Source organism: Salvelinus fontinalis, chromosome 36 (genome assembly GCF_029448725.1).
Source record: "Salvelinus fontinalis isolate EN_2023a chromosome 36, ASM2944872v1, whole genome shotgun sequence".
Taxonomy (NCBI): Eukaryota; Metazoa; Chordata; class Actinopteri; order Salmoniformes; family Salmonidae; genus Salvelinus; species Salvelinus fontinalis.
This window is the reverse complement of record NC_074700.1, coordinates 19,886,580-19,899,432: the sequence shown is the minus strand read 5'-3', so window position 1 is coordinate 19,899,432 and position 12,853 is coordinate 19,886,580. Positions and strand designations below refer to the sequence as shown.

Below are 12,853 nucleotides of genomic sequence, written 5' to 3'. Positions count from 1 at the left end.
AGGCTAAACCATGCAAGCTAACCCATACAGGTGAAACCATACAGACTAAACCATACAGGCTAAACCATACAGGCTAAACCATGCAGGCTAAACCATACAGACTAAACCATACAGACTAAACCATACAGACTAAACCATACAGGCTAAACCATACAGGCTAAACCATACAGGCTAAACCATACAGACTAAACCATACAGGCTAAACCATACAGGATAAACCATACAGGCTAAACCATACAGACTAAACCATACAGGCTAAACCATGCAAGCTAACCCATACAGGTGAAACCATACAGACTAAACCATACAGGCTAAACCATACAGGCTAAACCATGCAGGCTAAACCATGTAAGCTAACCCATACAGGTTAAACCATACAGACTAAACCATACAGGCTAAACCATGCAGGCTAAACCATGCAAGCTAAACCATACAGGTTAAACGATACAGAATAAACCATACAGGCTAAACCATACAGGCTAAACCATGCAAGCTAACCCATACAGGTTAAACCATACAGACTAAACCATACAGGCTAAGCCATACAGGCTAAACCATGTAAGCTAACCCATACAGGTTAAACCATACAGACTAAACCATACAGACTAAACCATACAGGCTAAACCATACAGACTAAACCATACAGGTTAAACGATACAGACTAAACCATACAGGCTAAACCATACAGGCTAAACCATGCAAGCTAACCCATACAGGTTAAACCATACAGACTAAACCATACAGGCTAAGCCATACAGGCTAAACCATGTAAGCTAACCCATACAGGTTAAACCATACAGACTAAACCATACAGACTAAACCATACAGACTAAACCATACAGACTAAACCATACAGACTAACCCATACAGGCTAAACCATACAGGTTAAACCATACAGACTAAACCATACAGGTTAAACCATACAGACTAAACCATACAGGTTAAATATGTTCTCTAATACTACTGTATTGATCTGTATATCTAATTATTCACTAAAATGTACTAATTGTAGGTCACTGTGGACAACAGCGTCTGTTAATGAACTAACATGTCAAATGTTACATGAGAAAGCATATTTACCAATATATATAGAACAGTTAAATCCATTTCAGTAGTATCTGTCAGATCCAGCTGGCTATGTGGAGGAACTACACAGGTATGACAGTCAATTATAGCTAAAAGCAGAAGTATTTGTTGTGTGGACATAAGCTCAAATGAAGGTAGTACTCTACATTAATCAAAACGACATTGAACATGCTTAGTCCAGCAATACACTCTTAGAAAAAAATGGGCTATCTAAAACCTAAAATATTTTTTGGTCATCCCCTTAGGAAAACCCTTTGAAGTAGTGTTTTTGGTTCCAGGTAGAATCCTTTTGGGTTCCATGTGGAACCCTTTCAACAGAGAGTTCTTCATCTACACGGAACACACAAGTGTTCTACCTGGAGTTAAAAAGGGTTCTACCTGGAGTCAAAAAGGGTTCTCCTATGGGGACAGCTGAAAAACCCTTTTGGAACCCTTTTTTCTAAGAGTGTAGGTTTGATCTGTGTCAAGGAAACTGGCCCTATATACTACTCAACAATACGGTGCCTTGTGCTGGTTACTCATTCAATACACTACATTTGGCTTCACTATGGAGTGGCTGGCCGACTTTCACAGACTGCACGACTCTCACAGATTCTCTTAGATGGTTCGGCACATGGAAAGTCAAACCAACAATTTTTATCTCTGGAACAGTGTTGACCAATTCGGACACAGTTTTCTACTTCACCTTTAGGCCCATGGTTATTTGGTTCTTTAGAGTCCCAGTACCTAGAAAAGGGAGAAGAGAACCCATTACTCCATACAGTATGTCCCAGAATAAATAAATATTTGCGACCAAATATATTGGCACCATGGATTTTTACAATTTTAATTTATAAAATAAAGACAAATGGCATGGACAAAATGATTGGCACCCCGGAGCTAGTACTTGATTGCATAGCCTTTGGCCAAGATCACTCAAGACAAATGCTTCTTGAAGCCATCAATAATCTGCTGCACCTTTCGACTGGCAATTTGGCCCAGTGTTTAGCAACAAACTGCTCTAATTCTTCAGTTTGGCCCAGTGTTTAGCAACAAACTGCTCTAATTCTTCAGTTTGGCCCAGTATTTAGCAACAAACTGCTCTAATTCTTCAGTTTGGCCCAGTATTTAGCAACAAACTGCTCTAATTCTTCAATTTGGCCCAGTATTTAGCAACAAACTGCTCTAATTCTTCAATTTGGCCCAGTATTTAGCAACAAACTGCTCTAATTCTTCAATTTGGCCCAGTATTTAGCAACAAACATCTCTAATTCTTCAATTTGGCCCAGTACTTAGCAACAAACTGCTCTAATTCTTCAATTTGGCCCAGTATTTAGCAACAAACTGCTCTAATTCTTCAATTTGGCCCAGTATTTAGCAACAAACTGCTCTAATTCTTCAATTTGGCCCAGTATTTAGCAACAAACTGCTCTAATTCTTCAGTTTGGCCCAGTATTTAGCAACAAACTGCTCTAATTCTTCAATTTGGCCCAGTATTTAGCAACAAACTGCTCTAATTCTTCAGTTTGGCCCAGTATTTAGCAACAAACATCTCTAATTCTTCAATTTGGCCCAGTATTTAGCAACAAACTACTCTAATTCTTCAATTTGGCCCAGTATTTAGCAACAAACTGCTCTAATTCTTCAATTTGGCCCAGTATTTAGCAACAAACTGCTCTAATTCTTCAATTTGGCCCAGTATTTAGCAACAAACTGCTCTAATTCTTCAATTTGGCCCAGTATTTAGCAACAAACTGCTCTAATTCTTCAGTTTGGCCCAGTATTTAGCAACAAACTGCTCTAATTCTTCAATTTGGCCCAGTATTTAGCAACAAACTACTCTAATTCTTCAATTTGGCCCAGTATTTAGCAACAAACTGCTCTAATTATTCAATTTGTGTCACAATGGCGTGTATAAGTGGCAGAGGAAGTCAGGCGCAGGAGAGTCAAATAGAGTGTAGAATGGAGTACTTTAATTAAAGTCCCAGTAATTTGCTCCATAACACTCACGGAAAAATATAATACAAATCTGGGTACGAAGACCCATCGCACACCTATACACAAACAACACAACACTTGACAACGAACAATCTCTGACAAACACATGAAGGGAAACAGAGGGTTAAATACACAACAGGTAATGAATGGGATTGACAACAGGTGTGTGGGAAGACAAGACAAAACCAATGGAAAATGAAAAGTGGATCGATGATGGCTAGAAGGCCGGTGAAGTCGACCGCCGAACACCGCCCGGACAAGGAGAGGCAACGACTTCGGTAGAAGTCGTGACATTACCCCCCCCCTGACGCGCGGCTCCAGCAGCGCGTCGACACCGACCTCGGGGACGACCCGGAGGGCGAGGTGCAGGGCGATCCGGATGGAGGCGGTGGAATTCTTTTAACATAGAAGGATCTAAAACGTCCTCCACCGGAACCCAGCATCTCTCCTCCGGCCCGTACCCCTCCCAGTCCACGAGGTACTGAAGGCCCCTCGCCCGACGTCTCGAATCCAAAATGGATCGAACAGAGTACGCCGGGACCCCCTCGATGTCTAGAGGAGGCGGAGGAACTTCACGCACTTCAGCCTCCTGGAGCGGGCCAGCCACCACCGGCCTGAGGAGAGACACATGGAACGAGGGGTTAATACGGTAATTAGTGGGCAGTTGTAACCTATAACATACCTCGTTCACTCTCAGGACTTTAAACGGCCCCACAAACCGCGGACCCAGCTTCCGGCAGAGCAGGCGGAGGGGCAGGTTTCGGGTCGAGAGCCAGACCCTGTCCCCTGGTGCGAACACCGGGGCCTCACTGCGGCGACGGTCTGCGCCAATTTTCTGGCGCCTTATGGCACGCTGAAGGTGGACGTGGGCTGCCTCCCAGGTTTCCTCAGCGTGCCGAAACCAATTGTCCACCGCAGGAGCCTCGGTCTGACTCTGATGCCAAGGAGCCAGAACCGGCTGATACCCTAATACACATTGAAAAGGAGTAAGGTTAGTGGAGGAGTGACGTAGCGAGTTCTGGGCCATCTCTGCCCAGGGCACGAACTTCGCCCACTCCCCCGGCCGGTCCTGGCAATAGGACCGCAGAAACCTGCCCACATCCTGGTTAACTCTCTCCACCTGCCCATTACTCTCGGGGTGAAAACCTGAGGTAAGACTAACCGAGATCCCCAGACGTTCCATGAACGCCTTCCAGACCCTTGATGTGAACTGGGGACCCCGATCAGACACTATATCCTCAGGCACCCCATAGTGCCGGAAAACGTGTGTAAACAGGGCCTCTGCAGTTTGTAAGGCCGTAGGGAGACCGGGCAAAGGGAGGAGACGACAGGACTTCGAAAACCGATCCACAACGACCAAGATCGTGGTGTAACCCTGTGAAGGTGGAAGATCAGTCAAAAAATCCACCGACAGGTGCGACCACGGCCGTTGAGGAACAGGTAAAGGTTGAAGCTTACCTCTAGGCAGGTGTCTAGGAGCCTTGCCCTGGGCGCACACCGAGCAGGAGGAAACATAAATCCTCACGTCCTTAGCTAAAGTGGGCCACCAGTACCTCCCATCAAGACAGCGCATCGTCCGACCTATCCCAGGATGACCAGAGGAGGGTGACGTGTGAGCCCAATAGATCAATCGGTCGCGGACAGCAGACGGAACGTACAGACGACCAGCTGGACACTCAGGAGGAGAGGGCTCTGCACGTGACGCCAGCTCAATGTCCGCGTCCAGCTCCCACACTACTGGCGCCACCAAACACGAAGCTGGGAGTATGGGAGTGGGATCCATGGACCGCTACTCTGTGTCATACAGCCAAGACAATGCGTCTGCCTTGACGTTCTGGGAGCCTGGTCTGTAAGTAAGAGTAAACACAAAACGAGTGAAAAACATGGCCCACCTTGCCTGGCGAGGATTCATTCTCTTCGCCTGCCGGATGTACTCCAGATTGCGGTGGTCAGTCCAGATGAGAAAAGGGTGTTTAGCCCCCTCAAGCCAGTGCCTCCACACCTTCAAGGCCTCTACGACAGCTAACAGCTCTCGGTCCCCCACATCATAGTTTCGCTCCGCCGGGCTGAGCTTCTTCGAAAAAAAAGCACAGGGGCGAAGCTTCAGTGGCACACCCGAACGCTGAGAGAGCACTGCTCCTATCCCAGCTTCGGATGCGTCCACCTCTACCATGAATGGCAAAGAGGGATCCGGATGAGCCAACACAGGCGCCGAGGTAAACAGAGTCTTCAGGTGTCCAAAAGCCCTGTTCGCCTCAGCCGACCACTGCAAGCGCACCGGGCCCCCCTTTAGCAGTGAGGTAATGGGAGCCGCAACCTGACCAAAACCCCGGATAAATCTCCGGTAGTAATTGGCAAACCCCAAAAAACGCTGCACCTCCTTTACCGTGGTTGGAGTCGGCCAATTACGCACGGCTGTAATGCGGTCGCTCTCCATTTCCACTCCTGAAGTGGAAATCCGATGCCCTAGGAAGGAGATGGATTGTTGGAAGAACAAGCATTTCTCAGCCTTGACATATAGATCATGCTCCAACAGGCGACCAAGCATCCTGCGCACCAGGGACACATGCTCGGCGCGGGTAGCGGAGTATATCAGAATATCATCTATATACACCACTACACCCTGCCCGTGCAGGTCCCTGAAGATCTCATCTACAAATGATTGGAAGACTGATGGAGCATTCATCAACCCATATGGCATGACCAGGTACTCATAATGACCTGAGGTGGTGCTAAATGCCGTCTTCCACTCATCACCCTTCCGAATACGCACCAGATTATACGCACTCCTGAGATCCAATTTTGTGAAGAAGCGTGCCCCGCGCATTGATTCCATAACTGTATTTATCAGAGGTAGCGGGTAACTATATTTCACCGTGATTTTATTGAGACCTCGATAATCAATGCACGGGCGTAAACCACCATCCTTCTTCTTCACAAAAAAGAAACTCGAAGAAGCGGGTGAAATGGATGGCTGAATGAACCCCTGACGCAGGGATTCAGAGATATATGAATCCATAGCCACCGTCTCCGCTTGCGACAGGGGATACACGTGACTCCTGGGATATGCAGCGTCTACCAGGAGATCTATCGCACAATCCCCCTGTCGATGGGGTGGTAATTGAGTCGCCTTCTTTTTACAGAAGGCGAGTGCCAAATCGGCATATTCAGGGGGAATGCGCACGGTGGAGACCTGGTCTGGACTTTCCACCGTAGTAGCACCAACGGAAACCCCTAAACACCTACCTGAGCACTCTCGCGACCACCCCGTGAGAGCCCTCTGTGGCCAAGAAACAGTGGGGTTATGACACGCTAACCAGGGTAGACCTAGCACCACAGAATACGCAGGGGAATCAATAAGGAAAAGACTAATCTTCTCCTTGTGACCCTCCTGCGTTATCATATTCAACGGTGCGGTGACCTCCCTGATAAAACCTGACCCTAATGGTCGACTATCTAAGGCATGAATAGGAACAGGCATATCCACAGACACAATAGGAAGCCCTAAACTATGAGCTAAATTTTTATTAATGAAATTTCCAGCCGCGCCTGAATCTACTAGCGCCTTATACTGGGACTGCAGGGAAAAATCCGGAAAAGTGACAGAGACAAACATAAGTGCAACAGAGGGCTCTGGATGAGAATGGTGCCTACTCACCTGGGGTGATGCCAGAGTGCCCTGCCTGCCTTCTCTATTCTCAGAGGAACCAACCCGGCACCGACCAGCAGTGTGATCTCTGCGACCATAGATGGTGCTCGAGCGGGAACCCCCTCCGGTCTCCCGGCGCACCGTCCCTCCCAATTCCATTGGGAGGGAGAGAGGGTGCGGGAGGATGGAACAACCAGACCCCGATCTAGACGTCCACGAGTAGCCAGCATGTTGTCCAGCCTGATGGACATGTCCACCAGCTGGTCGAAGTTAAGGGTGGTGTCTCTACAGGCCAGCTCCCGACGGACGTCCTCGCGTAGGCTACAACGGTAATGGTCGATCAGGGCCCTGTCGCTCCATCCAGCGCCGGCAGCCAAGGTCCTAAACTCCAAAGCAAACTCCTGGGCACTCCTCGTCCCCTGCCTCAGATGATAGAGGAGCTCACCCGCCGTTTTTCCTTCGGGAGGATGGTCGAATACTCTCCTGAAATAAAGGGTGAACTCCTCAAAATGGTCCAACGCCGCATTCTCCTCTCTACACACAGCGCTGGCCCACTCCCGGGCTTTCCCGGTGAGGCATGAGACGAGGGCGGAACTCTTCTCCCGGTCGGATGGTACTGGGGAGACCGTGGCCAGATATAAGTTCAGTTTAAGGAGGAAACCCTGGCAGCCAGCAGTATCTCCGTTGTAACCCGTGGGTAGGGGTAAACGGATTTTGTTAGGTTCAGGTGGGGAAAACGCGTTAACGGTAAATCCCAGTTGTGGCAGTGGAGGCGCTGGAGAAACTCCCTGTCTCTCCCAGCGATCCATATTCTGGACAATACGATCCATGATGGCGCTCAAACAGTCAATCTCCTTCGCTTGTTCCATAACGCGCTTTTCCACCTCCATGGCCGTCGTGTCCTCTCCTGCTGACTTCATATATTATATGGTCAGAGATTCTGTCACAATGGCGTGTATAAGTGGCAGAGGAAGTCAGGCGCAGGAGAGTCAAAATAGAGTGTAGCATGGAGTACTTTAATTAAAGTCCCAGTAATCTGCTCCATAACACTCACGGAAAAATATAATATAAATCTGGGTACGAAGACCCATCGCACACCTATACACAAACAACACAACACTTGACAACGAACAATCTCTGACAAACACATGAAGGGAAACAGAGGGTTAAATACACAACAGGTAATGAATGGGATTGACAACAGGTGTGTGGGAAGACAAGACAAAACCAATGGAAAATGAAAAGTGGATCGATGATGGCTAGAAGGCCGGTGAAGTCGACCGCCGAACACCGCCCGGACAAGGAGAGGCAACGACTTCGGTAGAAGTCGTGACAATTTGGCCCAGTATTTAGCAACAAACTGCTCTAATTCTTCAATTTGGCCCAGTATTTAGCAACAAACTGCTCTAATTCTTCAATTTGAGTGGTGCCCTCCACCAAATGCTGTTTTCTGCTCTGGCCATAGGTTATGGATGTGATTTAGATCTGGACTCTTCGCTGGCCACAAACAAACAAAACTAAATTTGAGTTACAGATCAGCACTGTGTTTACCGATGACCAAATGAAGCATTCAACGAAAATAACACCCTCCCTACAATCAAACATGGGGGAGGTTTGCATCTGGTCCTGGGGGCCTTGAACATGCGCAAGGCATCATGAAATCAGCAGATTATCAAGGTGTTTTGGAGTCCAATGTTAAACCTAGTGTCCAAAAACTGAGTCTCCATTGAATGTTGTGGGTCTTCCAGCAGGACAACAACCCCAAACACACATCAAAAAGCACCCAGAAATGGTCCGGGAAGAAACGCTGGACTGTTCTAGAGTGGCCAGCAATGAGTCCAGATCTGAATCACATCCAAAATTAATTGCCGATATCCTCCCAATAATGTCACCGGATAGGTGTAGTGAAATGTGTTGTTTTACAGGGTCAGCTATAGTAGTACGCCACAAATGAAGCTCAAAGGCACATCAGATTGTTTCACCTTGTCGGCTCGGGTATTCCAATCAGCAACCTTTCGGTTTAGCTCTATTCGCTAGGCTACCTGCCGGCCAAAACAGCAGTTGGTGGAGGGCACCCCTCAAACATTGAAGAATTAGAGCGGTTTGCTGCTAAATACTGGGCCAAATTGCCAGTAGAAAGGCGCAGCAAGCTCATTGGTGGCTACAAGAAGCATTTGTCTTCAGTTATGATGGTCAAAGGCTGCGCAATCAAGTACTGGCTCCAAGCACATTGTCGATGCCATGAAGATCCAATAACAAAGTGTGAATTTCAAAGGTATTTTTTCTATTTCAACTTATTTGAGAAGAAATATGGAATTATTTGATAAAAGTGCAAGGGTGCCAATATATTTGGCCTCAACTGTACAAGGCTTACAAAACTATGTATACAACGCTGTGCTTTTGAGTGTACAGCTGCTTTGTCCTTGTGTGTGTGTGTCTTTGAGTGTGTGTGTTGAATGTGAAGCGCGTGCCTGTGAGTGTAGATGTGTGCGAATAAAGGCCTTAAAAACATCCTTACTTGAGGTTCTCATTAAGAGCTGTATTGTCCATCCAGACCCACACTTTCTCTTGCTTCTCATCTGTCAGTCCAATCCAGGGGCTGTGTTCATAAGGATCCATTCCCAGTGTTACAACTCTCTGTTTTATAAACTCCTATGGAGAAAACAACACAACGCTTCTCATCTGTCAGTCCAATCCAGGGGCTGTGTTCATAAGGATTAATTCCCAGTGTTACAACTCTCTGTTTTATAAACTCCTATGGAGAAAACAACACAACGCTTCTCATCCTGATGAAAGCCTTGATGGCTGAACATTCATTTTTTATACTATTCTAAATAAAGTATATTTTTAACTTAAAGAGCGAGAACCCTGTCTGCTTTCCACTAAAATCAACCAATTGAGACCGACATGCAAAACACAGAGATACTGAAAGAAGGATGTATCCTAACTTGAAGTCTGCCCATTATGTGAGAGTCAAGTAGCAATAAATTACACTAAATGAGCAAAAGTATGTGGACACCTGCTCGTTAAACATCTCATTCCAAAATCATGGGCATTAATATGGAATTGGTCCCACCTTTGCTTCTATAAAAGCCTCCACTCTTCTTGGAAGTCTTTCCACCAGATGTTGGAACATTGCTGTGGGGACTTAATTCCATTAAGCCACAAGATCCTTATTGAGGTCAGGCACTGATGTTGGGCGATTAGGCCTGGCTCGCAGTCGACATTCCTATTCATCCCAAAGGTGTTCGATGGGGTTGAGGTCATGGCTCTGAGCAGGCCCGTCAAGTTCTTCCACACCGATCTCGACAAACCATTTCTGTAAGGACATCGCTTTGTGCATGGGGGCATTGACATGCTGGAACAGGAACGGGCCCCAAACTGTAGCCACAAAGTTGGAAGCACAAAATTGTTTGGAATGTCATTGTATTCTGTAGTTTTAAGATTTCCCTTCACTGGAACTAAGGGGCCCGAACCATGAAGAACTGCCCCAGATTTTACAGTTGGCACTATGCATTGGGACAGGTAGCGCTCTCCTGGCATCCACCAAACGCAGATTTGTCCAGACTGCTATGCGCTTCAACACTCTGCGGTCCCGTTCTGTGAGCTTGTGTGACCTACCACTTCGCGGCTGAGCCACTTCACAATAACAGCAGTCACAGTTGACCAGGGAAGCCTTAGCAGGGCAAAAATGGAACTGACTTGTTGGAAAGGTGGCATCCTATGACGGTGCCACGTTGAAAGTCACTGAGCTCTTCAGTAAGGCCATTCAACTGCAAAGTTTGTCTATGGAGGTTGCATGGCTGTGTAATCAATTTTATTCACCTGTCAGCAACGGGTGTGACTGACTTGAAGGGGTGTCCATGTACTTTTGTATATATATGTGTTCTACACCTCCAATCTTACCTGCTCCTGCTGACTCTCTATGATGACCAGGTGTCCTCCGTCACGGATGCAGGCGTACTGACTCTGTTCCCAGGTCAGTTTGTCTTGAGAGAAGTAGTAACATGATCCATTGTAGAACTCCCAGCCAGGAGAACACAGCTGACTGGCATTACATCTCTTCTGATTCCCTAGAAGAGAGAAGAGATAACATCATTGAAATGCGATAACTTCACTTCTATATCCTGTGATACATCACTTCTGATTCCCTGGAAGAGAGAGAGGAGAGACAAGAACACACCAGAAGACAAGGAGACAAGAGACAATGAGATGCAATTTGTATTTGATGACTTACAGTACGACAGTATATACTATATTTATATGTATATCCAGGATATACAGTATAATACAGTAGAATATTCAGTACTACAGTATATCCTATATTTATATGTATATCCAGTAAATACAGCATAATAATATAAGTACAATATAATACAGTATAATATTCAGTACTACAATATATGGTATATTATGAATTTCCATGAGGCATCCACTTTTGTACTCTCATGCATGGGAGGAGGATAGAACTAACCTTGGATGGTTGCCAGGAGATCTTTGACCCTAGTAAGGTTGGCATTACAGTCTTGTAGCTCTGAGGATAACAGCTCTCTCTGGACTGAGAACAGAATAGATTGATATCTTATTAGAATATTTTCCCCATCTTAATCTTTTATTTTTATTGGCCAGTCTGAGATATGGCTTTTTCTTTGCAACTCTGCCTAGAAGGCCAGCATCCCGGAGTCGCCTCTTCACTGTTGATGTGTTTTGCGGGTACTATTTAAGGAAGCTGGCAGTTTAGGACTTGTGAGGCATCTGTTTCTCAAACTAGACACTCTAATGTACTTGTCCTCTTGCTCAGTTGGGCACCGGGGCCTCCCACTCCTCTTTCTATCCTGGTTAGAGCCAGTTTGCGCTGTTCTGTGAAGGGAGTAGTACACAGCATTGTACGAGATCTTCGGTTTCTTGGCAATTTCTCGCATGGAATAGCCTTCATTTCTCTGAACAGGAATAGACCGACGATTTTCAGAAGAAAGGGCTTTGTTTCTGGCCATTTTGAGCCTGTAATCGAACCCACAAAAGCTGATGCTCCAGATACTCAACAATTCTAAAGAAGGCAGGTTTTATTGCTTCTTTAATCAGGACAACAGTTTCAGCTGTGCTAACATAACTGCAAAAGGGTTTTCTAATGATCAACTAGACTTTTAAAATTATAAACTTGGACTAACTAACACAACGTGCCATTGGAACACAGGAGTGATGGTTGCTGACAATGGGCCTCTGTACGCCTATGTAGATATTCCATAAAAAATCTGTCATTTCCAGCTACAATAGTCATTTACAAAATTAACAATGTCTACACTGTATTTCTGATCAATTTGATGTTATTTTAATGGACAGAAAAATTGCTTTTCTTTCAAAAACAAGGACATTTCTAAGTGACCCCAAACTTTTGAACGGTAGTGTATATATTATTTAAAATATGTACAGTACCAGTCAAAAGTTTGGACAAACCTACTCATTCAAGGGTTTTTCATACATTTGTACTATATTCTACATTGTAGAATAATAGTAAAGACATTAAAACTATGAAAAAACACATATGGAATCATGTAGTAACAAAAAAGTGTTAATCGAATCAAAATATATACATATATTTTTTAAAATATATTTTCCTTTATTATAAAATAACTGTTGAATTAAGGCCATAATACAAAGGTATGTCTTTGACGAACAAAACATTTGAAGTACAAAATTGTCACGCCTGCTCCCGCTCCCCCTCCCTGGTGCTCAAAGGCGTCAGGCTCCCCAGCATTACTCACTCCTGCCACCATCAGTACGAACACCTGCCTTTCCCCGTCACGCGCATCAACGTATTATTGGACTCACCTGGACTAAATCACCTGTTTATTACCTTCCCTATATTTGTCATTTCCCCATCTCTGTTCCCCGCTGCTGCATTGATTGTCGTTATGTATCTGTGTGCTGACGCTGTTTCTGTCTTGCTCTTTGTCTGTTCCTAATTAAATGTCAACTCCCCGTACCTGCTGCTCGTCTCCAGCGTCGGTCCTTACACAAAATGACTTTCCAATACACTTCACCACACTGATAGGACTAGGTTTCCATTAGGGCCAGAAGTCTTTCCTAGTCAACTAAAACCCCTTTGCTTCCTCATACACATTACAATGGTAGCATATACAA

General features: G+C 45.6%; 1 protein-coding gene across 1 annotated transcript; it reads right to left on the bottom strand.

Moving 5' to 3' along the window:
• Positions 1–794: 794 nt before the first annotated feature.
• LOC129835472 (C-type lectin domain family 4 member E-like) lies at positions 795–12,486 on the bottom strand. The gene is made up of 5 exons (XM_055901109.1): positions 12,417–12,486; positions 11,183–11,315; positions 10,619–10,760; positions 9,231–9,364; positions 795–1,812 (listed from the first exon to the last, which is right to left on the bottom strand). The coding sequence occupies exons 1-5, from the start codon at positions 12,484–12,486 to the stop codon at positions 1,632–1,634; spliced, it is 660 nt and encodes a 219-aa protein (XP_055757084.1). The 3' UTR covers positions 795–1,631.
• Positions 12,487–12,853: the final 367 nt, after the last annotated feature.

Coding starts and splice junctions, on each gene's coding strand:
- LOC129835472 (XM_055901109.1), bottom strand. CDS start 12,486: ATGGTGGCAGGAGTGAGTAATGCTGGGGAGCCTGACGCCTTTGAGCAC. Junction 10,761..11,182: donor CTGGCAACCATCCAAGGTTA/GTTCTATCCTCC, acceptor ATGTAATGCCAG/TCAGCTGTGTTCTCCTGGCT. Junction 1,813..9,230: donor GCTCTTAATGAGAACCTCAA/GTAAGGATGTTT, acceptor TCCCTTTTCTAG/GTACTGGGACTCTAAAGAAC.